This window comes from Aethalodelphis obliquidens, unplaced genomic scaffold (assembly GCF_003676395.1).
Source record: "Aethalodelphis obliquidens isolate GAN/ISIS:26980383/991018 unplaced genomic scaffold, ASM367639v1 scaffold71, whole genome shotgun sequence".
NCBI classification, from domain to species: Eukaryota; Metazoa; Chordata; class Mammalia; order Artiodactyla; family Delphinidae; genus Aethalodelphis; species Aethalodelphis obliquidens.
In genome coordinates, this window is record NW_020838015.1 from 9,722,195 (window position 1) to 9,747,057 (window position 24,863).

The 24,863-nt window shown below is 56.6% G+C and overlaps 3 protein-coding genes across 14 annotated transcripts; 1 reads left to right on the forward strand and 2 right to left on the reverse strand.

The window, feature by feature from the left end:
- The first annotated feature begins 862 nt into the window (after positions 1-862).
- CCDC120 (coiled-coil domain containing 120) lies at positions 863-15,562 on the forward strand. 8 transcript variants are annotated; one of them, XM_027091512.1, is made up of 11 exons: positions 863-1,080; positions 4,991-5,154; positions 8,417-8,459; positions 8,685-8,775; positions 8,918-9,051; positions 9,717-9,950; positions 10,212-10,515; positions 10,862-10,924; positions 11,225-11,399; positions 11,531-11,629; positions 12,964-15,562. In XM_027091512.1, the coding sequence occupies exons 4-11, from the start codon at positions 8,727-8,729 to the stop codon at positions 13,898-13,900; spliced, it is 1,995 nt and encodes a 664-aa protein (XP_026947313.1). In that variant the 5' UTR covers positions 863-1,080; positions 4,991-5,154; positions 8,417-8,459; positions 8,685-8,726; the 3' UTR covers positions 13,901-15,562. The 8 variants fall into 8 exon arrangements, with proteins under 8 accessions (XP_026947313.1, XP_026947310.1, XP_026947311.1 ...); XM_027091509.1 differs by having other exon boundaries at positions 865-1,080; positions 8,417-8,516; XM_027091510.1 differs by lacking the exon at positions 863-1,080 and having other exon boundaries at positions 4,460-5,154; positions 8,417-8,516.
- Positions 15,563-15,974: 412 nt separating this feature from the next.
- On the reverse strand, positions 15,975-18,923 carry PRAF2 (PRA1 domain family member 2). Its single transcript, XM_027091520.1, has 3 exons — positions 18,633-18,923; positions 17,259-17,476; positions 15,975-16,825 (listed from the first exon to the last, which is right to left on the reverse strand). The coding sequence occupies exons 1-3, from the start codon at positions 18,809-18,811 to the stop codon at positions 16,686-16,688; spliced, it is 537 nt and encodes a 178-aa protein (XP_026947321.1). The 5' UTR covers positions 18,812-18,923; the 3' UTR covers positions 15,975-16,685.
- A 360-nt stretch (positions 18,924-19,283) lies between these two features.
- On the reverse strand, positions 19,284-24,504 carry WDR45 (WD repeat domain 45). Of its 5 annotated transcripts, none has more exons than XM_027091519.1 (11): positions 24,403-24,504; positions 22,887-22,958; positions 22,686-22,760; positions 22,492-22,596; positions 21,521-21,626; positions 21,303-21,397; positions 20,726-20,805; positions 20,405-20,613; positions 20,226-20,327; positions 19,997-20,142; positions 19,284-19,750 (listed from the first exon to the last, which is right to left on the reverse strand). In XM_027091519.1, the coding sequence occupies exons 2-11, from the start codon at positions 22,939-22,941 to the stop codon at positions 19,641-19,643; spliced, it is 1,083 nt and encodes a 360-aa protein (XP_026947320.1). In that variant the 5' UTR covers positions 22,942-22,958; positions 24,403-24,504; the 3' UTR covers positions 19,284-19,640. The 5 variants fall into 5 exon arrangements, with proteins under 5 accessions (XP_026947320.1, XP_026947316.1, XP_026947317.1 ...); XM_027091515.1 differs by having other exon boundaries at positions 21,521-21,629; XM_027091516.1 differs by lacking the exon at positions 24,403-24,504 and adding an exon at positions 24,144-24,340 and having other exon boundaries at positions 21,521-21,629.
- Positions 24,505-24,863: the final 359 nt, after the last annotated feature.

A 24,863-nucleotide genomic window follows, 5' to 3' on the forward strand; every position in this document is an offset into this window, starting at 1 on the left:
GACCATGGTTTGGAGTTAGAGCACGTGACTGTTGGAATTGATCTGGCGTGCAGGTGGGGGCCACTCCAAAGGTAGTTGAGAATGTTTGGGGTGGTGTTGAGGGCTCTTTAGTGCCATTTGGGGATCAATAGAGTATGGTTAGGACGGTACATGGAGAGTGGTTTAGGGTCATGGAGGGTGTTTTGGGTGCATATTGGGGGTAGAGGGAGGGTGATTTGGAAGTGATCGTCGGAGGTTAACAGTTTCAGGGCTGATTGTAGATGGTTTGGGGGAACAACTTGGGGGTATTGGAGGGTAGCTTATTTGTACAGCTTGGGTGTCCAAGGAAGGCAGATTGGGGGTACTGCTTTGGGATCAATGGACAATAGTTTGGGGATACAATTTGGGAGATGATGGAGTGTGGTTTGGAGAGCATTTGGGGCACCGGAGGGTAGTTGGGGGAATTTAGAAGTGTGGTGGTGGCTGATAGAAGGCAGTCTGTGGGTAATTCTTGGGTGCTCATTGCGGGGTGAATTGGGGTGAGGGGCGCTAGTCTGATTACTGAGGGGGCGTGGCCTCGGTAGGGGACAGCTCCACGGCCCTCGAGAAAGCGTGTGCGCAAGCGCTCCGAACTGGTTCGCTCTTGGCGCTCCCAGGGCAGGGAAAAAAAAAAAAAAAGAAAAGAAAAGAAAAAAAAAAACAAAAAAAGAAGACCCGAACTGGCGCCTGCGCACTTGGTCTCCGCCGCTGCTGTGGTCTCGCGCCCCGCCCCCTGTCTCTCCCCCCGCCACCCCGCCCCTCCAGGCTCGCGCTCAGCGGCGGAGGTGGCGGTGCCGCTGGGAGCGGACAGACCTGAGTTGAAGGTGGGGGGCCGGGGTCCACTGCCCTCGGCCGAGCGGCTGCTACCCTCCCACCCTCCCCGCGCCCCCCGTCTGGCCCCCAGGGTTAATAGTCGCACGGCCGAACGCGGCCCACAGGCAGGGCGCGGAAGGGTAGTAGGCACGAGCCCGGGAACGAGCTGGGGGCAGCGAGGGAGGGGCGCTCCCACCACTCTTTCAGGCCTGCACCGACCCCGCCTACGCCGCGGGGCGAGGACCCTCGGTGAGTAACGCCCGCTTGGGGTTGGAAGGGAGGAGACGGCGGGGTGAAGGCCCGGAAACGCTGACCTGCGATGTACCTGCTCGTGCACCCCCGACCTCTGACCCCGTGGTCTCCCCCTCGACCCCTGCCTTACCTGGCTACATCTTTTTTTAACCTCGAACCCCGGCCAGTCTTGGCCCCAGGAGCTCTGGTCTGACCTCTGACCTAACCATATTTTGGCCTGGTGTGATCCTCAACCCCTGTTTTGTACCTCTAAATCCAGTCCTGACCCCAAACCCCATCCAGTTATGTTCTCAGCATCCTTGACCTGACCCCAGATCCTTGCCTGACCCTGTTCCATCTCTGAAGCTCATCGTGCCTTGTCTTGATCTCCCCAGTTTCTGTCCTGATGCTTGACCTGCCTATTCTCTTGTCCAGTCCCTGAACGCCTTCCAGTCATGTCCTGTACCCCTAACCCCAGTCTGATCCAGGTCTGTCCCAATTCCTGACCTCTGACTTATGTACTTTCTCCCCACCCAGTACTATCCCCCGGGTCCCCCTCCTGTCTCCTGAACTCCATCCTGGCCCACCACCTTTAGACTGTCCCTCTCGCCTCCTGCCATGTCCCTGCCCCCAAACCTATGCTGTTTTCCCTTGTCTTCTCTTGGCCTATCACTGTCCTCATTCCTATTCTCATTCTGTCGTGGTCTTTTCCTGTTCCTTACCTCCACCCTGAACCTGCTCTTTTCCCTATCCTCTTCCTTGAACCGCTGTCTTGGCCTGTCCCCCATCATGTCTTCTGACTACCGTTTTATACTGATCCTGATCCCTGCCCTCCTCTTTTGTCCCCTACTATCCCCTACTTTTTCTCTGGCCTTTGTCCATCCTAACCCCTGGCCAGTGTCCTGGATTCTTCTCTGTCTTATCTTTTGACCTCCATCCTACAACTCTGATTCTGTTTTGTCCCTTATACCCCTTCCTGTCCTGAGTCTTCATTCTGCCCCAACCCCAGGCCCCTGTTTTGCCCCTTCCCATGCCCCTCCACGCTGTTCAGATCTCCCTCCTTCATAACACCCACTTTCCATCTCCTCTGAGCCCAGAAGGACAGGGGTTCCATTATACCCTGGCCATGAACTTGGAGGTTCCACTGTACCTATTATCTCTGAAATTCATCCCAAATGCTTCTTTTAGCATGAGCAAGAGCAAGCAGCCTTGTGGGCCCCGTGAGGCTGAGGGAGTTTTCACATGTGATTTCCCCCACCCAGTGATCTCACACAGAGCTTGCATTTCTCTCCCTGCCCCAGGAGGGCATGGAACTCTTCCTGTGCCCCCTACCCTCTCCAAGTGTGAAAGAACACCCTAAATTATTCAATGACTCTCTGGGAGTCTTTGAGGTCTGGGTCATGTTTCCAGCCTTGCTAGGTTGGGGGCTGCCCCATGTAGGGGTGGGGGACTCAGGGGTATGTGTGAGTCTTCTAGATCACGTTACCCCCGTCTCCTGGTCTTGATCCCAGGTGCAGTGATCCCTGCTTTTCTGGCCTGGAAAAAAGTCCATCCTAGGCCAGAGGCTTCAGGGCTTGGTAGGGGTAGGATGGGGGCAGGAGTTTATCCTCCTCCTGTCAGCAGTAAGCAGTACAAATCTTGATGCTGAGTCCATTCTACCTCTGTGGGCAGGTCTGTGTGTATTGGGGGGGCTCTGTTAGAATCAGGCTCATCCAGTAGTGACAATAACAACAACAAGAAAAATAAGAAGTTCTCTTACTGTCTGAATCACCTTGATTTTGAGGACAGACAGGGAGAATTTGAATAGTGAGGAAGTAACATGTCATTCAATTATGTTTTATTACCGTATTTCTCATAGAGAATAGTGAGAGTTTGAATAATGAAATATCAGACCTGTTTCATTTATCCAAAACAGGTATCCAAACCTATTAATAACAGCACATACATCCCTCACTGTCCCAGTATATTTGGTACACAAGTTCTGAGAGGGAGAGTTTGGATAGTTCAGACAGTGAAAGATATTAAGTTATCTGAAGTTATTTTGTTTTTGCATTTTGCAGAGTGAGAAATGTAGGGAGAATTCAGATAACGAGGGGTAATGGCTCTAACTCAGAAATGTATTCAAATCTATTCATTTTCCTGTGCTCCAGTGGCAAGAGTTGGGATAGTAAGGGTACCGCATTATATAAATGTATTTGGTTCCTCTATTTTGCCTGGTGAGTAAGGAAAGCTCAGAGAGTGAGGGATACCAGTCCTATCTCAAAAATGTATCCGAATCCATTCAGTTCCTGTATTTGGATAGTGAGAGTTCAGACAATTTTTCTGAATATATTTGGTTCCTGCATTTTTGATGTTGAGGAGGGAGAGGTTGGATAATGAGGGAAAACAGCTCTGTTTCAAATATGTCTGGTTTGGCAAGTAAGGAGGGTTCTATATCTGGGCGGCAAGTGGGGAGGGTTTCGAGGCTGAGGGATACCAGCTGTGTCTCAAAGTGTGTGTATGTGTGTGTGTGTGTGTGTGTGTGTGTTTGATTCCTGAGTTCGGACTGGGAGGAATACTTGTAATTATGTATGACATATTACATATACATATTGAGCACTTACCGTGGGCCAGGCACTGTCCTAAGCAATCTTTGAATGTCTTAGCTCCTGTCGTGCTCCCAACCCCCCTGTGAGTTTTATACTGCTGTCAGCACCCCTATTTTACAGATGAAGACATTGAGGCACAGAGAAGTTGAGTGACTTGTCCAAGCAGTCACACAGCCGGGAAGTGGCAGAGCTGGGTTGAATCTCAGACCCACCACTTGCTAGCCCTATGGGAGGCCACAGGAGCCTCAGGTCCTCGCTGGGGTGGGGCTTAGAGGTGGTTGTCTTCCAGACTGTTAAAAGCTGTGGACCAGGGCAATGATGTGTGTGGTGACTCCGCCTTGCCTGGCCCAAGAGACCCAGTTACCTGCTCTTCCCTCCTTACTCTCGCCCCAGCCCACCTCTGCCTGAGTTTATTATTGTAGTTATTAACAGTTGTTAATGATGTGGTATGAGTTTTCTTGCACTTTGAAATGTCTTCCAAAGTTACTTTGGCCTCCATTGGCTCTGTTAGCACCGTTTCCAAATGCAGAAATCTAAGCCTTGAGACTCAATCTGCATTGCTGGCCAGATACACTTGTCCCTCTCGGCTCTGATTTTTTTTTTGGCCGTGCCACACGGCTTGTAGGATCTTAGTCCCCCGACCAGGGATCGAACCCGTGCCCCCTGCAGTGGAAGTGCAGAGTTCTAACCACTGGACCACCAGGGAATTCAGCTCTGATTTTATAAACATCCCCCTTCCCAGCCTCCTTGGTGTCCCATAAGAGGTGGGAGAGGCCATGGCTGAGAGGACACTCCCCACCAACACCCAGCTGCCCACCTTGTGGCTGCTGCCTCCATCAGCCCCAGGCAGTGAAGGGAGGGAGAAGGGGGGTGATGAAAGGGGCCTTTGGGTCCCGTGCCGGAAATCTCACACCCAGAAAGAAAGGTGGGCAGGGTGGCGGGAAGCCTCAGTAACACGTACACTGGGGTACACTGGGCATTGCTGATACAGAGCAAGTTCCTCTCCAGGCTTGGCCCACCTGCCAATTGGAGAGGGAGCTTTCCTCACTCTGCTCTATCACATCTTGGCGTGGGCTGCTGTCGGGGCCTGGGTTGGGCTTGGGCCCTGAGGTCACAGAGCAGATGGTCCCAAATGGAGCTCAAGATGTGTGGTGTGTGCCAGGGCAGGCCCGAAGCCCAGGTGGTGGTGTGGGGGAAACAGTACATCGCAGAGACTTAGAGCCCTCCATTTCCTTGACTCCTGACCAGAAATGCCCCAGGAGGTTGGGGGAGGAACTGGGGAGACCCAGCCTGGATGTGAAGAAGCATGAGCCCCGTTTCCCACTCCTCCTCCCGTGCAGGAGTTGCCTCTGTCAACTTGCAACCCAGGACCCAGCCCCCTGAGTTCTGATTCTACCTGCTCTCATGACTCTGTGATCAGAATCGGGCCTCTTCACTTCTGCGAGCCCCAGATTTCATCTCTCCAAGTTGGCTATGAGGAGCTGGGTCTGTGCCATCCTCCCAGGTTTGTAGGGGTCAGGAGGGGTTAAACCACCAGTGTGTTTCTTCCATTTGCTAGGATGATTTCTTCTGAAGCTGCAGAAGGTGGTAGGGTCTTGAGACATGGTCTCTCCTTAGAAAAGTGGACCTTGTCTGTCCCAACTTGGGAAACTATTACCCCAGTGAGGGTGGGAATTGCCCTAAGACCTTCTCCCACCCCTGCCTTGCCCTGGGAGGAAAGGGTAGGGGTGTCAGGAACGTGGAGTGCTGCCAAGAGACGCACACCCGAGGTACCCCAAGTCCTCTCCTGTGCTTACAACTCCCCAGACCTCCATCCCTTGGCTCCCAGGTAGTACCCTAGGGTGGACAGGGTCTGATCTGGGTACTTGGACAGCACCAGAGGCAGTCGCCACTCCCACGACCTTTAGCCCTTCTTCCTCAGTCCTCTGTTAGGTGTATGGGGTGAGGGGGGAGGTCCAGGCTCTCTTCTTGGCCGTGCTGGACACCCTGAGGGGACTTGGCTCCAAGACAGCTCCTAAGGGTGGCCGGAGCCCTGGTGTCAGGCAGGCAAGGGTTAAAAGGTATGGGCCGGCCCAGTCCCTGGCCAGGTAGGCTGGGCCATTGCCTAGTGGGAGGCGGCCTAGGCATCCGCCACTGCGCTCACCCACTTATTGCCACTACCAGCCGGAGCAGGGCCTGGTCGATACAACTATTTTTTTTTGAGGTACCTGAGACCACTCCACAGCACCTCTCTGCTCTGGCATTGGTGAGCACCTGGGAACAATGGGCCCAGGGGCGAGGGGTGGGGGGGAGAAGGGCACAGGGTGTGCTGAAGTTCCCTGCGGGAGAGAGCCAGGTCTATGTGAGAGGCACAGCGAGGAAGGAGGGCCTGGCTAGAGGGGCGAAGCCTAAAATGTCCAATTTCCTTTCCTGGCATGAAGCTAATTCCTTGCCGGAAGTGGACGAGGGGAAGGGATGGGGGAGAAGAGAAGCCAGCGTCCCCCTTCTCTACTCCCCGCTACTTCCTCTCCCCCTTCCTCCCCTGCAGGGGTAGCCTCTGCCCTCCTTCAACCTGGGGCCTAGCCCTCTAGGAAAGCCCAGACTAGGCTGTTGAGAAACTACTTCCCAGCACCTGCCTGGTCCTCCACACTGTTCCCCTAGAGTGAGGGCAGTGGGGGAGGACCTCTGGGGCGGTGTGGGGAACAGTCCCAGACATTGGGAGTTTGTATTTGCTCCGAAGGTGGTGAGATGTGGAAATGGGGGTCCCACTGAGGTGTTGGGGTGCCACCCAGGTGAGGTGTCTTGCTTGTAAACAGTCATTACAGCCAGGAATTTCTTTCTCGGCTGTGGTGTCAGAAGGGCAGACCTGAAAAACCTGCTGGGCCCGCCTCTGGGTGTGGGGGGTGCCCTCTGCAGCTATCTTGCTGCAGCCCATCCTGGGACGGGACAGGGACACAGGGTCACCAGTGGGGAGACCCAGGGGCTGGTGTGGGGGTGTGTTGGGGAGGGGACTGCTGGGATTCCCCCTTCTCACCATCTTTGGGTGGGAACCAGGCAGTCCCAGGACCCCAGGCCAATATGCAGAGGGTAGGTGAGCAGAGGCAGAGGCTTGGGAGTGGGTGTGAGCATGTTGGGGGTGTGGAGCGTGGACCCTGCCCGATGACCCCATGACTCAGGCCCTAGCTATGTCCCCGAGGTCAGGCTGACAGGGTGGAGTCGGTGTTCCTGCCTGTACCCCATGTGGACTTCCAGGATGCCACGAGCTCCCAGGGAAAGAAGGCTCGAGACATCCCAGTATGGGATGTGGGACCAATCCTGGTGAACGGGCCCACTGGGGAGGAGTTGAGGTTCCTGTTGAGGTGGAGGAAGGTTTAGAGTTCCTCAAACCCAAATGGGGGCTGGGGAAGAAGGAACCCCAGGAGCTGAGGGGCAGAGGAGGCTAAGCTGGGACCTCAAGGAAAGCCTGCCATGCCGCCAATGTCAGACCTTGGAGGGGGGTGGTGAGGGCATGTGAGCACCTCTGCAGGGCACATGCTGCTGCCTGGATGTGCAAAAAGGCTTTAGGGACTGACCCCGCCCCTGATGTTGAGGACAAGGAGCCCCTGCTTTGTGGGAGGGGCACAGACCCCATGGGGTGGGTGGGAGCACTGCTGATAAGCTGGTGGCACCCTATTAGCAGCTTGGCCACACCCCCAATGCATAGATGGGGAAGGGGCTTGAACCCATCCCTCCGTGGCTGCCTGGGTCTTCACACCTGGCCACCATGTCATGACAAAGTGCGAGGCAGGTGGGGATGGGACCTCTCTGGCCTCATTAGGTCCTCCCAATCGCCTGCCACCGAGGTCAGGCCAGGTGGTGGGAGGTGATGTCACCTGGCTGCCCAGCTGGGGACTGAGCAGGCTGTGGGACAGAGGGAGCAAACTCCAGAGGAAGGGATGAGGGCAGGGCTGGCAGCCAGCCAAGGCCGGCTCCATGATCAGCCAGGGTGTCTGGGGGCAGAGGAGGAGGCAGGAGGCAGTCAGCTTGTTATCTGCAGCTGTGGGCTCTGCCACTCCCAGTCCCAGCAGGCTGACTTCCCTGTGCCAGGTGCAGGACAGGCTGGCATGTGGGGAGGGGCTGGAGGGGTCCTGAGGCCAAGTGAATGCTCTCCCTGCCGCACCAGGGCCGCGGGATAGAGTTGGGACAAGTAGCGACCCACAGACCACAGTCATTCTTTTATTCACCCAGCAGACTCTCATTGAGCACTTGATGTGTGCACAGAAGTGTTCTGAGTGCCAGAGATACTGATAGATTTTCTGTCCTCCTAAATATACAAAGGAGGCACAGTCTTGTTTGACAGCAGTTGTGAGGGGACAAAATGTGGGGGCCCACCTCTGGAAGTGACACTGAAGCCCCAGAATGTAAGAGAGAACCAGGGGCTGGAGTGGCGAGAGGTGAAAAGTGCACTCCGGACAGCAGTGGCAGCCTGCACAAAGGCCTGGAGGCCTGGTGGGCTGGGAGCTTATGAGGGATTGGTGGGGTTCAGCACCTCTAGTGAGGGGGAGTGTTGGACCGGAGGGGTGGGCCTGGCTGCATCTGTAGCCAAGGGCAGGTTATTTCATCTCTTTGTGTCTTACTCTCCTCATCTCTAAAATGGGGGTAATAATAATCACGGAACGGCCATCACAGGGTGGTTGTGAAGATTAAATGTGGCATAGAACGTAACTGTTCCAGGCACCCAGGTGCTTAATAAATGCCTACTGTTCTTGTAGTTGGTTGAATCTGTACCATTAATTCTCCCTTCCCAGGCAAGACTCCTGACTGTGGCCCATGGGCCTCTGAGGAGGCATTGTAAGTCCGCCCAGCTCCCCACTTGCTGTGCTCCCACTCAATGGGAAGGGAACAAAGGTACCAGGGCCTTGACATTGACACAGATTATGAGAGGGCAGGCCAAGCAGTTGGGCGGGGTCAGGGTACCCCTTATTCCCAGCTGGGGTGTGGGAACCTGGGTAGAGGGGGCAGTTGGCGGTGCACACCGGATGTGCTTCCTCAGTGGCTCCCGTGCATCACTGCTAGGCCTTGTCCAGCCATCAGCCACAGCCTCTTGACAACACCAGGATGGAAGTCAAAGGTCAGCTGATCAGCTCTCCCACCTTCAGTGCCTCAGGTTAGTATCTGTTTCCCCCTCCTGCTGCCTCCTCCCCTGCTCTGAGTCACCACCTGCCCACTGGGGAAGGGTTGGTCCCTGGCCCCACAGCTGCTGCAGGCTGCCCTGATTGCCCCCCGATCTTTGCTCCCTCTGTGTCCAGCTGCCCTGTTTGGAGAGGCTGCCCCCCAGGTGAAGTCAGAGCGTCTGAGGGGGCTGCTCGACCGTCAGCGGACCCTGCAGGAGGCCCTGAGCCTGAAACTTCAGGAGCTACGAAAAGTGTGTCTCCAGGAGGCGGTGAGGGCCGTACCCTAAGGGTGTCAGTGGGGGGTGAGGAGCAGGCACGAGGTAGGCAGACTGCGGTGGTGATGGCTGAGCCACTTGTCCGAGGTATAGATTCCCCAAAGCTCAGCTTGCATGTCTGAGAATCAATAAAATATGGTGATATTTTGCCACCATCCCCTATCAACAGTTTGAAATCCAAAAAACCTCAGAAACAAAACAAAACAAGTTATTTCCAAAACTTGGCAGTGAAACCTGACCTGAACTGACATGGGGTGATTTATAGTTTCGATTTACCCCCCTTGCTGTGAACGTCCACACCGTTTGCCAGAAATAATAATGCAGTTCAGAGCATGCAGCCCAGGCCCTGAATGGAATGTCATATAATATGCAGTGTACAGATGGTGTCACCTTTATAAAAACTATGAAATTCTGTATTCCAAAGCAGGTCTCCCTGCCTCCCGTGCCCACTGCCCTGGGGACTTGGGCCATTGAGGGGCTGAGAGTCTCTGCTGCACACCCACCTGGTGGAGAATTGGGAGGAGGAAGAGAAATAACAGGCATGGGTGCTGAGCAGGGCTGGGCTCCTAGTAGGACTTCTGTACCTTCGGGGGTCGTTACTGCTTTGCCACATCCCCCCAACTAACCCTTGGTAGTCTCTGACCCCTGCCCCCGCCCAGGAGCTGACTGGCCAGCTGCCCCCCGAGTGCCCACTGGAGCCTGGTGAACGGCCCCAGTTGGTCCGCCGGCGGCCGCCTGCAGCCCGCGCCTACCCTCCACCGCACCCCAATCCAGCACACCACTCCTTGTGCCCTGCCAAGGTGAGCAGATGGGCGTGCAGAGCAACATGGGGGTGGGACAGGAGCCCGGAGGAAGCCGAGAGCGGGTTGCAGCCAGGAGAAGGAGAGGCTAAGGTGAGGAGGGAAGGAGCTTGAGGGAGGTGGGTTCCAGGTCTGAGAGAGGATGCTGGTCCCTGTCAGGATAGGCCTCTCACCCCCAGGAAGATGAAGAGGCCCAGCCCTAATCCACACAGGCCCTGCCCCCAGGGGGAGAATAGGCCACCCCCAGGAGGGGCAGGCCCCGCCTGCAGCGTAGCTGGGCTCTGCCGCCACTTGGTCCTGGTGCTTGGCCATTTCCCTTTCCAACATTTGGTCCTGTCCCACCCTCTCGGGTAGGCCCCGCAGGAGCTGGCGCTCGAGGCCCTGGAGCGCGAAGTGTCAGTGCAGCAGCAGATTGCGGCAGCTGCCCGCCGCCTGGCCTTGGCCCCTGAGCTCAGCGCCGAGCAGCGCCGACGTCGGCGCCAGGTCCAGGCAGATGCTTTGCGGAGGCTGCATGAGCTGGAGGAGCAGCTCGGGGACGTCCGGGCCCACCTGGGTCTCCCGGGGATCCCGCCGCCCCAGCCCCTGCCGCTATCCACTGGGGCAGTTATCGTTGCCCAGGGAGTCTGCCTGGGCACGCGCCTCGCTCAGCTCAGCCAAGGTGAGCCAGGCCCTGTCACCACACCGATGAAAGCGGGAAGGTGGGCATTGGCTAAGGGACATGGTAGAGGTGGAGTGGGTGAGCAGCCAGTGAAAAGTGGGAGGTAGGTAGAACTTAAGGGACCCTACGAGCAAGACGAATTGTGTAAACTGGCTCCTGGGCAAGGGTGGGGCCATTGGGAATAGGCATCAGGAAAGTGAGGGACCAAGCCTCTGGTGGTCTTGGATTTAGGTAAAGGTGGATGCTTGGGAAGTGTACGGGATGGGGAGGAGACGGCCCAGTGGTGTAAGGGGATGGCGCCCAGACCTTGCATTGATAGGCCGGGGTCTCCCCTTCTTATCTGTAGAGGACGTAGTCCTGCACTCGGAGAGCAGCTCCCTCTCAGAGTCTGGGGCCAGCCATGATAATGGTGAGGACCCCTGTCTCCCAAATCCGCCCATTTTTTGATGCTTAGCCCCCACCCTCCCTCTTCAGCTCCTCTTTAGCCATGACCCATCCTCCAATGGAGCCCCCATTTTCTTTGCTTCAGTCCCCCCACCCCACCCCATCAGCCCCGGTTCCTGCCTCATCCCTTAGCTCTTCCTCAGCCTGTCCTACCTGCTTAGCCCTCTGCCCCTCCCTACCTCCCTAGCCCCTGCCCTTTGCTTTGCCCACAACCCTTCAGGCACCCTCCCATTGGATTCTCCCCCACTTTCTCCCTTCCACTCAGAGGAGCCCCGTGGCTGCTTCCCTCTGGCTGAGCGCCCTTCACCACCGAAGGCCTGGGACCAGCTGCGGGCAGTATCTGGGGGCAGCCCTGAGCGGCGAACCCCGTGGAAACCACCCCCGTCAGATCTCTATGGGGATCTGAAGAGCCGGCGGAACTCCGTGGCCAGCCCCACCAGGTGAGGGTGAGCCCCTCCCCTCCTTCCCCAGGAGCCAGGAGTGGGAGCTGAGCCTGGGCTGGCAGGAGGGCCTGCTGCTAGGTACAGTCTCTAACCTGGACCCCCACCTATGCCTGCTCGTCTCTGTCTAGCCCCACACGCTCGCTGCCCAGGAGTGCCTCCAGTTTTGAGGGGCGAAGTGTGCCTGCCACCCCTGTCCTCACCCGGGGCGCTGGCCCCCAGCTCTGCAAGTAAGTGGACTCTGAGGGTGAGATTGAAGACCAGAGGAGGGAACCGGTAGTTCTAACTGGGCGTGTTGGGGAGAGCATTATCAAAGGGTGTGGGACATGAAAGACTGGGCTTTGAATCTATCAGTTTTATTCTGATCTTCTATGTAGGCTGTATGAAAATGCAAGAATTTTATTTTTGTTTCAGAACTTTTTTTCATAATGCACCCTATTGCATGATAAAGAAATATAGGTAAAATATCTTTTGGAATATGCCATATGTGTATAATCACATTATAAATAAAAATTTTTTAATTGACCAAAAAAAAAAAAAGAGAGAAGAAAAGAAAGGCTGGGTTTTGAAAGGTGAATAGGAGTTGTCTTGGTGGAGAAGGGGGTGGGGATCTGGGGCAGAAGCACCAAAGTTTGAGAATGAGCTTTTCTGTACATTTTGGGCAAGTCATTTCCCTTCTCTGAATCTTTGTCTCCTCATTTGTGAAATGGGGATAATAATATCTGCCTGTGGAAGATACTGTAGGCATAAATGAGTTCTGGTTAACATGTACCACGTACCTACCATCTGCTAGGAATCAGTGCTTTACTTGGTATCAAACTCATTTAATTGTCACAACATCCCTGTGAGGTAGGTGCTATTATTATTCCCATTTTAGAGATGATGAAACTGAGACACAGAGAGGTTAAGTAACTTGCTAGTAAACTGAAGACCTGGTATTTGAACCCAGGCAAGTTTGACTCAAGAGTCCATACTTTTAACCATGGTACTCTACTACTTCTTAAACAAATACGTACTTACTAAGTGCCTACTTTTTCCGGGCTGTGAACAAAACAAAGTCCCCATTCTTGTGACACTTGCATTCTATGAATAGTGGCTGTTGGGATGATAGTTTTGGGTGGTTCATACACATGATGGGACAGAGGATTCAGGAAGGGTCTTGAATTCCTGGCCTAAGGTTTAGGACCTCATGTTAGAGGAGGCGGGGAGCCCTGAGAAGCACCTTAGCAGGGAATGAGGGGTCAGATGTGTTAGGAAGAGCCCTCCGCCCTCCCCTGCTAGTATTTCCTCTTGAGCCCTACACACACTTACATCTCCCTCGGAGCTAACAGTCCCAGGCAGCCCCATACATTGTTAACCCCTCGGCTCCCCAGTCCGTGGCAGAACCTCTGCTGCTCTTTACAGGCCACTACCTCTCACCTTTATACACACAGCTGCTAATCCTGGGCCCATTTTGGAGGTGTGGAAGTGAAGGCTCAGAGAGAGGCAGGATAGGGAGGGCACTCATCCCATCTCCCTGATATTTCTGACCCTTCTCCCATCACCCCCACCTCTGCGCCCCCAGACCTGAAGGCCTCCATTCTCGCCAGTGGTCCGGCAGCCAGGACTCCCAGATGGGCTTCCCCCGGGCGGACCCTGTCTCCGACCATGCCTCCCTCTTCGCAGCTCGCACCCGCCGCAGCAATAGCTCCGAGGCCCTGCTGGTGGACCGGGCAGCTAGTGGGGGAGCTGGCTCCCCGCCTGCACCTCTGGTTCCCCCTGCCACTGGTCCCCCAGCCTGCAAGAGCAGTGAGGTGCTATATGAGCGCCCCCAACCAACTCCTGCCTTCTCCTCCCGCACGGCTGGCCCCCCAGACCCTCCCCGGGCTGCCCGGCCCAGCTCAGCCGCCCCTGCCTCCCGCGGGGTCCCCCGGCTCCCGCCTGTGTGTGGGGACTTCCTCTTGGACTACTCCCTGGACCGGGGCCTGCCCCGCGGTGGCGGCGGGACAGGCTGGGGGGAGCTGCTGCCCACAGCTGAGGTCCCAGGACCCCTCTCTCGCCGGGATGGGCTCCTCACCATGCTCCCAGGCCCACCACCTGTGTATGCAGCTGACGGCAGCAGCCCCCTCCTCCGCAGCAAGGACCCCCACAGCCGTGCCACCCGCACCAAGCCCTGTGGCCTGCCCCTGGAGGCCGCTGAGGGCCCAGAGGTGCATCCCAACCCTCTGCTGTGGATGCCCCCACCCGCCCGTATCCCCCCAGCTGGTGAGCGCAGCGGCCACAAGAACCTTGCCCTGGAGGGGCTGCGGGACTGGTACATCCGGAACTCGGGACTGGCCACAGGGCCCCAGCGCCGGCCTGGGCTCCCCCACATGGGCCCGCAGCACCCGCCCTTCCTCCACGCCCGCTGCTATGAGGTGGGCCAGGCGCTGTATGGGGCCCCCAGCCAGGCGCCACTCCCGCACTCAAGGAGTTTCACGGCGCCCCCTGTCTCCGGCAGGTATGGGGGGTGCTTTTACTGATGGGTAGGGGTCTCTTGAGGCAGATGGCAAAGGTGTCCAGGCCAGGGAGCCAGCTAGTCATGGTAGCTAATGACATGGACCATGAGAGAAGTAGGTGCAGCCTTGGCCCAGGGTCACTGGGCCCTGCCTGACTCGCATTAGTCCGTGGGGTCTCGGTGGAGGGGTATCTTGGGTCCTGGTAGCAGCAGTTCTTCACCAAGCTAATACAAGAATTTTAATATTTGAACAACCAGTGCATGTCAGCTGAAAATGAGCCTTGAAACTAGGGTGCTGGGAGGAAGGGACGTCCTGTGCCCCTTGCCTTTTTCTTCCTCTTTTCACCACGCCCCACGCTTGCGAGCCTAAAGGTGCTGTCCTGTGCCTGCCTCCACCTCTTTAACGAGCCTCTTTTCCTCTCTCTTTCTGTGTCTTGTCCGTCTTTTCCTCTCTCCTCTGTCTTCCCACCCTGTCCTCCGGATTCCTGCTACCCCTTCTAAAGATACTACGCGGACTTCCTGTACCCCCCGGAGCTGAGCGCTCGTTTAAGTGACCTGACGCTAGAGGGGGAGCAGTCCTCCGATTCTGACCCCCAGACCCCGGGGACACTGGTCTGACCCCTTCTCATATGCCCCTTGTTGGCCTGGGAATGACTTCAGTCTGGGGAGCACACAGCTGACCTCGCTGAGCCCTGGGGTGTGGCTGCTCTCGGTCCTGGGGGGCACCAATGTGATCTTCCAAGGCCCCTGGCTCCCCGTGGGCCCACGAAGGTGTCTGACACCCTGTGTCTCCTCTCACACTGTGCTGGGGACTGGGGGCCCTCCGCCAGCTTAAAAGAGAGGAGAGGGGATGATGTAATGGGAACTCCAAGCCCCCTCCTCCATTTCTGTTTACAGTTGTGATCTAGGTATTCACTGTCTTCCCTCAACACTAGACGTTTTATAAAAAAGGAAACTGTGATCTCGTCCTGGTTGGGTTCATTCCTGTCCCCATGACCAGCCTGTTCCATTCAGAAGCCCCCTCCACAAAACAAACCATATAGGGTCTCAGGGCCCACTTTGGGGCAGCCAGGAGACTCTGGTGTGAACAGAACTCCCTGCCACCCCCCACTGGGGCAGTTTTTCTTGGGGAGGTGCCCACATTTGGAAGGAATGAAGTCTCTGCCCACATTTGGAAGGAATGAAGTCTGGGTGGGGGGCTTGTGTTCATTTTCTCTCCCCCAGGGTGCCTGAAGGCGCCCCAGTCCCTGTCTGCCTGTCTGTGCCCGCTGCCTCTGCCCACAGAGTGAGACGACCCAGCCTTTGGCGGCAGCCTCCTCTGCCCCGACTATCCCCAATCAGGAGGCCCCGCAGGAGGACCAAAGGGCAGAACCACTGGGTGTGTTGTGTCCTGGGATGTAGCGGTGGTGGAACCTGGCGTCTGGTAGATGCCAATGAAATCCTCAAGTGACGTCTCGCCACGGGTTATGTCACACCTTCCTTGGCTTTCCTTCCATCCACCACTTTTTAAACAAATCCACACAAGCTGTGTTTTCTATGATACCTGTCTGTGGCTTTCTGGAGCTGGGGGTTCCCCTACCCCCTTTACCTAGTGTTAAACTTTTCTTTTTGTACTAATGGATCTGGGCCCAAGACACTACCCACACTGGAAGGGGATTTCTGTAATAAATGTGTAAACTGAACCCATGCATTGCTTCCCTGTCTGCCTTGCCTTGGGGGCCCACATCTTTAGCTAAGACTAGGTAATGTATTTTTACAAGAAAAAAATATATAGCATCATGGAAACAGCCTGTGATAATGTCATCTGCTTTGGTTTTACTTGCTTTGTGATGTGGGGCAACTTCTTTGCCTGTCCGTGCTCAGATTCCTAGCCAAGAGCTCTTAGTAATACAAATGCGGGCAGCAAACACTCCGTGCCCTTAACTCCCTTGTGTGTTAATGCCACCCTAGAGGTAATAGGTTCAAGAAAGGAACTGAGAGCTCCTCCTTCAGCCCACATATTTGACAGGGACCCAGTCAGAAAGTCTCTGGTAGAATTGAAAAGCAGGTCACTTCTGGCCATTGAAACACACAGACTTTACCCAGGAGGTCCAAATGGGCTTGAGCAATGCAACAGCCTTTATTGTTGTAGCAACACTGATATATATGCCCCATTCCTGGTCAGGGCTACCCCCACCCCACCCCACCCCATCCCACCCCTTGGTCCTTGTCACTGTGGAACTTTGTGGGGGGTGGGCTGGGGAGTGGCAGAATCCCTAAGCAGAGCTGGAGGGAGGCAAGTGGGACTGGTGAGTGTTGGGGTCACCTGGGACCAAGAGTTCAACTGGGTCAGGATACCTGAATCCTCCACCCAGATGGGGGCTGAGAACACTTGGATCCTGAGTTCAAAGCTGGGGTGGGGTCTGGAAAAGCCTTGGTCCAGGGTTCAAGATCTGAGAATGCCTTGGTCCCAGTCCCCAGCTTTGGGGCTGAGTGTGGGAGATAGGTGGGTCCCAGATTGGGGTTGAGGGGGAGTGTCTCTGGGCCCAGAGTTTGAGGTTGGCCACGGATGCTCTGGTCTCTAAGCCCCAGTTTTGGGCTGGACGTGGGTGTCTCTGGTTCCCAAGTTCAGGGCTGGGAAGACTCTGGTTTCCTAAACTGGGGGGCTGGGTATGAGGGAATATCCCAGTTTGGGACCTGGGGGAAGGGTTGCAGTTGTCCTGTTTTTTGAACTGGGCAGGGGCTCCTATTTTAAGGACTGGGAAAGGGCTCTGGGTCTGGGCCAGGGTGGGGATGGCATTCTCCATGTCCTAGGTACAGATCCCAGGGCCCTAGGATCCAGCCTCCTGTTCTTGTCCCAGCGCCTCCAGCAGCAACCCCATTGGCGTCCGCTTGAGACCAATGCTCTCGATCTGGTTCTCAATCTTGTTCTTGAGGTTGCGCAGGCGCAGTGACGCGTGCACCAGGATCACTGTGGGCAATACCGAGAGGAGCGGGGTCAGTGGGATGGGACATCAGCCTTTAGCTAATGGGGGCCCAGAGAAGGGAACTGGAGCACAGGCAGACCAATGGCGTGGTCGGTAGCCAGGACGCCTCTGAACCCTGCTAGTGTGGCGGAGTAATGAGCTTCGCAACAGGGGCGTGGCCAGGGAGGGTGCGCAGTAATGGGGACGTGGCCGGTGGAAGGCACTTCATACTAGCAGTGACGCCCAGAAGGGCGGTTGTAAGAGAGGCGTTCCCAGGGAGGGGAGCAAAGCCAGGGAAGGCGCTTTGTAAAGGAGGTGTGGCCTTGCCCGCTGGGTGTCCCAGCCCCCTCTCAGCCCAGGAACCAGGGTAGGGCGGGCCTGGCGCCGTTTGCGAGCGGTGGCCGTCTTCCCGGCCATCTCAGGGTAGTGGAGACTCACGAAGCACGGGCCCGGCGATGCTGAGCAGGAAGGTGCAAGCGCCGCCCGCGGCCCAGAGAACGAGGAGGCCGACGGCAAGCACTGCGGCCAGGCAGGCGGCTGGGTGGCTGCGACGGCAGCGGCGCACGGCTGCTCGAGTCTCAGCCGCCCACACCAGCATGCCAAGGGCCACCGCCACTACCAGCGCGCTTAGGAGGGTGTGCAGCGGGCGCACGTACCTGCGGGGACAATGGAACTAAGCTAGCCGGGCAGGCGGGGAGAGGGCCGCCTGGCCCCCGTGCCTCCCAGACCACCGTCCACCAGAGTCCGTGCCCCAAGAGCTTTGGTTCCCACCCCACCCCCACCCCCCGGCCCCGCTCCGGACCCTCCAGCCCGGCAAATACTCCCGTCAGCCCTGTCTCCAACAGGTCCACCCTTCAGGGATTCCAACTCCCAGGAGCCCTGGGCTCCCCTGTGGACCCTCATTTATTTCTTGTCAATCCTACAGTCCCATCTTCCTTAGATCTCCTGCTTCAGGCCCTCCCATTCCGCTAGGCCCCAGGGCTCACAGCCTTTCCCTTCTCTTTCCTTCCGACCTTACCCCTGCAGAACCCACTCCAGCCGGCCCCCCCATCCCAACGTGCCCCAAAACCCACTCTTTGCAAAGGCCCAGCCCTTGCAAATTCCTCTTCCAGTCCTTCTGTTTCCATACATTTCCCTCTCCCCAGGCCCAGAGTCCCTTCCAGACTTCCCTTCAAATTCCCCCTCCAGATTCCCATTTCCTATAGATTCCTCCCTCCATCATTACTAGAACCCCTTCCAGGCTTTCAGTGCCACTTAACTTCCAGTCCTGCCCAAGTCCCTCTTCCAGGTTCTCCATCCCTCCCTGGTCTCAGGCCTTCCATCCCCAGGTCCTCCCTCTAGACTCAAGTTCCCCAACAGGTACCTGCTCCTGGAGCATTCCAATTATAGCCAGGCCCCTCTCGAAGCCCAGATCCTCCACAAGTCCACCCTTCAACTTGACCACGTCCTGTCCCTGTCGTAAGTCCTCCAAGGCCATATTAATCTGGCCCCATCACCCCTCAGGCACAGTCGTGTCCCACTTTCGGGCCCTCCTAATCTTCAGGTCCACACTTCCCCCTACCCCCGCAGGACCCACTCCAGCCGGCCCACCCCCCCATCCCAACCTGCCCCTAAACCCACCCTTTGCAAAGGCCAATCCTTTCAGATTCCTCTTCCAGGCCTTCTATCTCCCAGTTTCCCCTTCAGTTTCACACTCTACTGAATTCGCCCTTCAAGGTCTTGCAGCCCCCTCAAAATCCTGCGGGTCCACCCTCCATGCCCAGCGGGCGCCCCCGGCCAACCTGCGCCTCCCTCCCTCCCTCCCTCCCTCACCCGGCCAGAGCGAGACCGAGGCCGAAGCAGATAAGGTAGTTGGTTTGATAGTAGAGAAGGTTGTTGATGACGCGGTGGCACCATCGCTGCGGGTCGCGTGGATCCGGGGCCGCCAGACGCGCCGACCCCAGAACGAAGTCGTCCAGGGCGCGTAGCGGTGGCAGCCGCACCTCCGACATCCTGCCGGTCGATGTAGCTGGACCAGTCAGAGGAGCGGCCGGACTACAACACCCGTTCTACACCGCGCCACCGTGGGGCACACCGGGAAACGGAGTCTGGGCCCTGCAACCACTACCCTGACGACCTAGTGGACTGAGCAGGCGCAGCAGCACACGTGACCGAAAATACCAACAACACGCCGGAACTGTAAGGTAGCAGGGGCCGCTGGGAAATTGAGTCTCCGCCGCGGGGCGAGGCATTCCCGTCCACCCCCAGGCGGGGGCGCCACAGGGACGGTTCTGGGCGGTGCTGGCGTCTCTGGCACACAGTGGCCAGACATTAGAGGACATGCAGAGACTGTCAGAAGGACCCGAGCAGGATCCCACTTCCTTCCTGTCAGGGTCCAAGAGGTTCACACCTTTCCAGGAAACTCCTGCAGGGCTTTTTCAGCCTCATCTCCTCCAGGCCCCACTCCCGAGGTCCAGCCATAAATACTATTAAGGGCCTTTTATTCATATTCATCATATCAGAGATCGTCTCTTTCTAGGAAGTCTTTTAAAAATCCCCACAGGTTGGATTAGGGCACCCACTCTGGGTCCCTAGCAGTCTTCTCCAGGCTGGGAGCCCCAGGGGGGCCGCTGTCTCTCTGAGTCCCTGGCCTGGCTCTGCGGGCACACAGTCATCAAGAAGTGCTTGGGGCGACTGAGCTGTTTAGGCATTGCTCTTAAGAGTGAAAAGTGGGCACCTGCTCCATTAATGTTTGCTGGCTGGTGGCTTCCACAGCACTCCCACCCCCGCACAGGCTTTGCAGTCTGCCACTGCAGGTCCCTAGCACAACCCACAGGGTCCTTAAAAGTCATCGTCATCACAGATGTCAAGGTACACATCGAAAGCCTCTCTGTTGCAGTTTCCATCGGGAGTGAAGACATATTTGTGGAAGGTCCCATCTACACAGATGGCTGGAGGAGGGGGGAGGATTGGAAAAGGTTAGATGCTGCCAAAGCCACACACTCCAGTCCTCTCAGGTGTCCCGTGGCTCAGGGTCTATCTCCAGGTCTTTGCCACGTGCCATCTCCCTTAGCGATGGTGGAAGTGAACCAACCATTTGGCTCCCTCAGGCCTCCCATGCCCTAAAATTCTTTCAGGTCCAATTTGTAGGCCTTCGCCCATGCAGTACCCCCCAGTCAAGGGCTATTCCCACTCACCAATGACAGAGTTGACATTCTTGGAAGTGTTGCGACCAAAAGCACAGATGCAGGCTGACTCAGCAGGCACGGTGAAGCTCGCCAGGCTCCACTGAGAGTCCACATACTGCCCAATCATAGGCCCCACCTTGCCCACGCGAGCCAGCCTGCAGGCAACACTGGCTAAGCCCAGGTGTGATATATGGGCAGGGGGATGGGGGTGAGGCAGGGTGGGGCAGGAGGCACTCACGCAGAGCGGCGGTTGAGGCGGGTATCCTTGAGAGCAAAGATGTGGACTGTGCCCTTATCACTGGATGCACACAGGAAGGAAGAATCATGGCTGAAGTTGATGCTGAAAGACAGACCAGCGATGACGCCCATGTCATGTGGTGTGAGGTCAGGAGCCCACCAGGCATACCCTGTGCTCACCAGTAGAGGGTGGCGGGGTCAGTGCCTCGGCGCAGCTCCACCAGCTTCTCCTTGGACTGCGTGTCAAAAAGGCGAATAAGGGTGCCCTTCTGAGAGGCCGAGGCCACTACCGTGCCTGGCTGGTTCAGAGACACGCAGGCCACGTCGCTCTGATGTGCATTGATGGTAAACGGAGCAGATGAGGTGCCGGGCTTTGTGCTTGCCAGGTCCTATGGTAGAAGGAGCAGTTTGGGCTTGGGGTAGGTGGTAAGGAGGTAAGTTGCCAAGAGTCCACAGGGAGAGCCAGCCCACCTACCCACCCCTGCCCACTGGACAGCTCACCACAAGTTGCAGGCTCCCGCACTTGTGTCCTGGGAACACTAGCAGTTGTTTCTCCAGGCTGGGGCAGAGGTCACAGAGCCCTAGGGTGGGGTGGGGGGCTGGTAAAGAGGACGTTGGGGCCAGGCAGGGTCTCAGGATGGACAGAGCTGGATAAGGGCCGGACTTCAACCTTCCACGATACATGCTACCCACAGAACCCACAGGGGGCTTGTCCTCAGGTGTGCTCCCCACCATCAAGGCAGATTCCCTGCCTCCCTATGCAGCTGTGGCAGCCCCAGGAGGCCCAGGAATCCCTGGCATACCCATTAATGTCCTTAATGAGCCTTTCTGCTCTGCTATCTGAGGCAGCCAGGGGTGAGGCGGGGCTGAGAGTAGAGAGAAAGAACTGGCTAAGGACGGGAAAATGGATAGAATGGGAGTACGGGCATCTCAGCCCATTGGAGCATCTCTATGCAAAGACTCTCTCCCTGCCTCTCTTTCCCAGTTACTCGTTGTGTGCCCCTTTCTATCTCTCTTCTGCCCCTCTGCCCCATCCACTGCCTCCTGCCACTACACCTGCATCTCTGGGTCCTCTCACCCTTGGGGTTGTCCCGGGTGTCAAACTCAAACAGCTTTCGGGGATTGTCGGGGAAGGAGTACACATAGATGCGGTTCTTCAGCACGATCACGATTCTGTGGGCATCACACAACACAGGATGGTCGTGAGGGGAGGGCAGGGTGCCCATGCAGGACTAACCCTCTAGCCTGCTGTGGGGACCTCCGACCTCCCCCACCCCCAGCCCACCTCAGGCTCACTTGTCATGGCGCATGCGCACAGCCAGCACTGGCTTGGTGAAGGTGAACTCCAGCACCAGCTTGTCCTTGGAGTCCTTGCCCTCCCGGGCATCGTCCCAGATCAGCACTGCTGGGCAGGTGGGTTGTCGGGGCCAAGGTTTAGGGTGAGGGGCAGCCCTGGTGACACAAGACCTACCCCTACTCCCCATGGGACCTCAACCCACTTGCTTAACCTTTTGCTAACACGCAATATGACCTCACACAGCATGAGCACTTGTAGATGTGATTCCTGAGAAGACAGGTTCTAGAACCGTTATACTCATTTACAGATGAGGAAGCTGAGGCTCGAAGGGGTTTTCTATCTAGCCAAGGACCTCACAACCCATCAGCAACCAAGCAGGGACTCACATCCAGGCCTGTAACTTCTCATCAGTAACTATTTCTGCCTCCAGGGTCCCAGCTCATACCCCCCAGAAGATTTCTGTGAGGAATCCTAGGGCATCTTTTGCCATGTCCCAGTGGGATCAACAAAAGCCCTTAAAATAAGATGGTGCTTGAGACTCAAAGCAAGAGGGCACCAGGGAGACAGCCCCGAGATTTTAAAACCTATTAGTTGTGTCACCTTGGATAAATCACTTAACCTCTTTGGGCCTCAGTTTCTTCATCTGCAAAAATGGGGATGATGATACTTCCTACCACACAGAGTCATGTGAGGATTAAATGAGTTAATACATGTAAAGTGGTAACAACAGCACCAGGCTCACAGCAAGCGCTCCATAGGTAAGGACATGGCATACAGGAGGCATTCAACAAGTGTCTGTTAAATGAAGACAAAACACCAAGCTTCTCAAGTGATAAGATCCAGGACTTGTAAGATGTAGACCTCACTGTGTGACTCTGAGTTACTCTGACATCTTCACTTGCCAGAGCCTCCGGGAGGCCAGGATTCCGGGGAATCTGGGCCAAGGGTGGGACCGGATGAGGACACTTACCTGAGATCTCTGAGAACTTGGGGCTGCTACCACCGCCCACCAGGGCCAGCAGGTTGGAGCGGTGCAGCATTTCCACCAGGCCCATGCTGCCCACCTGCTCATGGTCTGGACAAGGACCAGGGTGTCAGTAGGGGTGGGTGCCAATGCCCAGCCCAGCCCTTCTGCCCATTGCCCCTCCCCCACCGACAGCTCACCCAGATGCCCCTTCTCCATCAATGGCTCCACGTTGTAGATGCGCACACCTGTCTCCATAGCGCAGCAAAAGCAGCCTGGGGACGGGAGGAATCGGGCTGCCTCAAAGGATGTCCAGGTGGGAAGCTAGGGGTTTAACACCCACCTCTGGCCATTCTCTCCCTCCCTCCCTCCCAAAAGGGCACAGGCACAGCCTCTCTCACTTTGATCTTGGTTGAAACGCAGACTGGTCACTCCTCGAAGTGGCTGCTGAGTCATGGTCCAGGATTGCTTCCCTGGACACAAATGGGGGTAGGGTTGGGAAGAGTCCTGGGGTCTGTTCTCTGAGTCCTAGAACTCCTGTCCCCAACTGATTTCTTCTTCCTCCTCCCACTCTGCTACCTAACCCCAGCAGGACTGCAAAGAAGACAAAAGCAGGGGGAGAATCCTAGGGTTTCCACTCTAAGCTCCCAAGACCCCAAAGAGCATGGACAGGAACATTCGCATCTTCTTACACTTAGTTGACTCCAGCTCTCTCGGCCTACCCTGACCTGGACATCCCCACCTCCTCCTTACTCCCTCCCTGACTGACTGCTTATCAAGAGATAATGGGGTAGGGGGTATCCCAGTGATATCTCCTCTCTACCCTCAGCCAATCCTGGCCCCAGTGCCCAACATGGCCTGGAACCACCCCCTACCCACTTCTCATCTTTACACCTGGACCCAGCACCTAAGTCTGCCTGTCAATAAATGGGGAAAGGGGGCTCAAACATCCACCTCTTCCTGCACCTCCCTGACCTGGCCCTGAGACCTGCTACAGTTGGTCCACCGCTCACAGGAACTCCCCCGCCACGTCCTTCTACTCCAACCTATTCTACCACTCCAGAGCTCTCTCACACCTTCCTTCCCCACAGGCTTCCTGAAATCCCTTCAGGATCCCATTCCCACCTCCACACAACCCCTTCTCATGACATGCTAACTTCTGTCCAACCATGGACAACCTGGACCTTCCCCCAGACCCCTGTATGCCCTAAAGACCCTACTTCAGGATTCCCTTATCACTCCAAATCCCCCACCCCTGGGACATACACTTCCATATGTTCTGCTGTCCCTGACTCTGACATGGGTTGGCTTGGACGTACCCCCAAGAATTGCATCCCCCTAAGGTTCCTCCTCCAGACCCCCTATCGTCTCCCCAAGACCCTGCTCCAGGGCACCCCAACCCCTCAAAACCCTTGCCCAGGACACACACTTCCCAAAACCCCTACCTGGGACAACTCAATCCCCCCCACAAGACACCTGCCCTAGACCCCCCCTAATATTCTTGTCCCAGAGTCCCCATACTCCCTTCAAACCCCCATCTCCCCAAAACCTTTGCCCAGGCACACCCCTTCCCACTCTCCAAACGTCCTCCCTTCCCCCCTGTACCACCTCCACCGGACCGCCTCGCCCCCAAAGACCCATTCTTTAGACAGCCCCACCTTGCAAGATCCCTTTTTTGGGACCCCCATTCCAAAGACACTTGCCACCCAGGAACCCTGCCCAGGGATGCCTCACACATCGCTACCACCACTGATGTCCAAGACCACCCTCATACTCCATCCAGTGCCAGCACCTACTCAAGATCCCTGTCCTAGATACATCCCCATCCACCAAGACCCTTGCTCAAAAGACCCCTCCGTCCCCCAGATCGCAACCAATTCTTGCACCATGCCCCAGCTCCCTGCCGCCTGCACTGACCTGACCTCTGCGCGTCCCCTGCTCTCGGTGCCGCCCACGGCCCGGCGTTCTGACCTCCCGGGCCTTAAAGCCCCACTCCCTTGTTTACATCAGGCCTTACTTCCGGGGGAGGGAGTCTGTGACCGGAAATGACTCACCCTCGCTGGAAAGCGCGGCTGCAGTCTTCCTAAACCAGCTTCTGGGTCTTTGGAGCAAAGAGAGGGAGCGCGGCGTTCCCCCAGGAGAGAGCGGGGAGCAGAGGACGCTCCGCCACGGCATGACTGTCTGAAGGAACCGAAGACGGGTGGGAGAGAGAGAGCCTTCCCCTCGCTGAGCGGAAAAGGGCGAGAATTCCGTAACTGGGTCCTGCTCGGAGAGCTAGCGGCGTTACCTTCTGGGCTAACAAGACTCGGACCTCTGAGGTCCAAGAGGGGCCGCCCCTGTTAGCTATTTGTAGTTCTCCCAGACTTCTAGGGAGGCGA

What these genes read in the sequence shown, in the direction of transcription:
- CCDC120 (XM_027091513.1), top strand. Translation starts at nt 5,713, where the DNA reads ATGGGCCGGCCCAGTCCCTGGCCAGGTAGGCTGGGCCATTGCCTAGTG. An exon ending in CAGGAGAAGGAGAGGCTAAG is followed by an intron (nt 9,951 to 10,211) that starts GTGAGGAGGGAA and finishes CCTCTCGGGTAG; the next exon opens with GCCCCGCAGGAGCTGGCGCT. An exon ending in TGGGGCCAGCCATGATAATG is followed by an intron (nt 10,925 to 11,224) that starts GTGAGGACCCCT and finishes CCTTCCACTCAG; the next exon opens with AGGAGCCCCGTGGCTGCTTC.
- PRAF2 (XM_027091520.1), bottom strand. Translation starts at nt 18,811, where the DNA reads ATGTCGGAGGTGCGGCTGCCACCGCTACGCGCCCTGGACGACTTCGTT. An exon ending in CTCGGTCTCGCTCTGGCCGG is followed by an intron (nt 17,477 to 18,632) that starts GTGAGGGAGGGA and finishes TTGTCCCCGCAG; the next exon opens with GTACGTGCGCCCGCTGCACA. An exon ending in CATCGCCGGGCCCGTGCTTC is followed by an intron (nt 16,826 to 17,258) that starts GTGAGTCTCCAC and finishes TATTGCCCACAG; the next exon opens with TGATCCTGGTGCACGCGTCA.
- WDR45 (XM_027091515.1), bottom strand. Translation starts at nt 22,941, where the DNA reads ATGACTCAGCAGCCACTTCGAGGAGTGACCAGTCTGCGTTTCAACCAA. An exon ending in GATGGAGAAGGGGCATCTGG is followed by an intron (nt 22,597 to 22,685) that starts GTGAGCTGTCGG and finishes GTCCTTGTCCAG; the next exon opens with ACCATGAGCAGGTGGGCAGC. An exon ending in CAAGTTCTCAGAGATCTCAG is followed by an intron (nt 21,630 to 22,491) that starts GTAAGTGTCCTC and finishes CCACCTGCCCAG; the next exon opens with CAGTGCTGATCTGGGACGAT.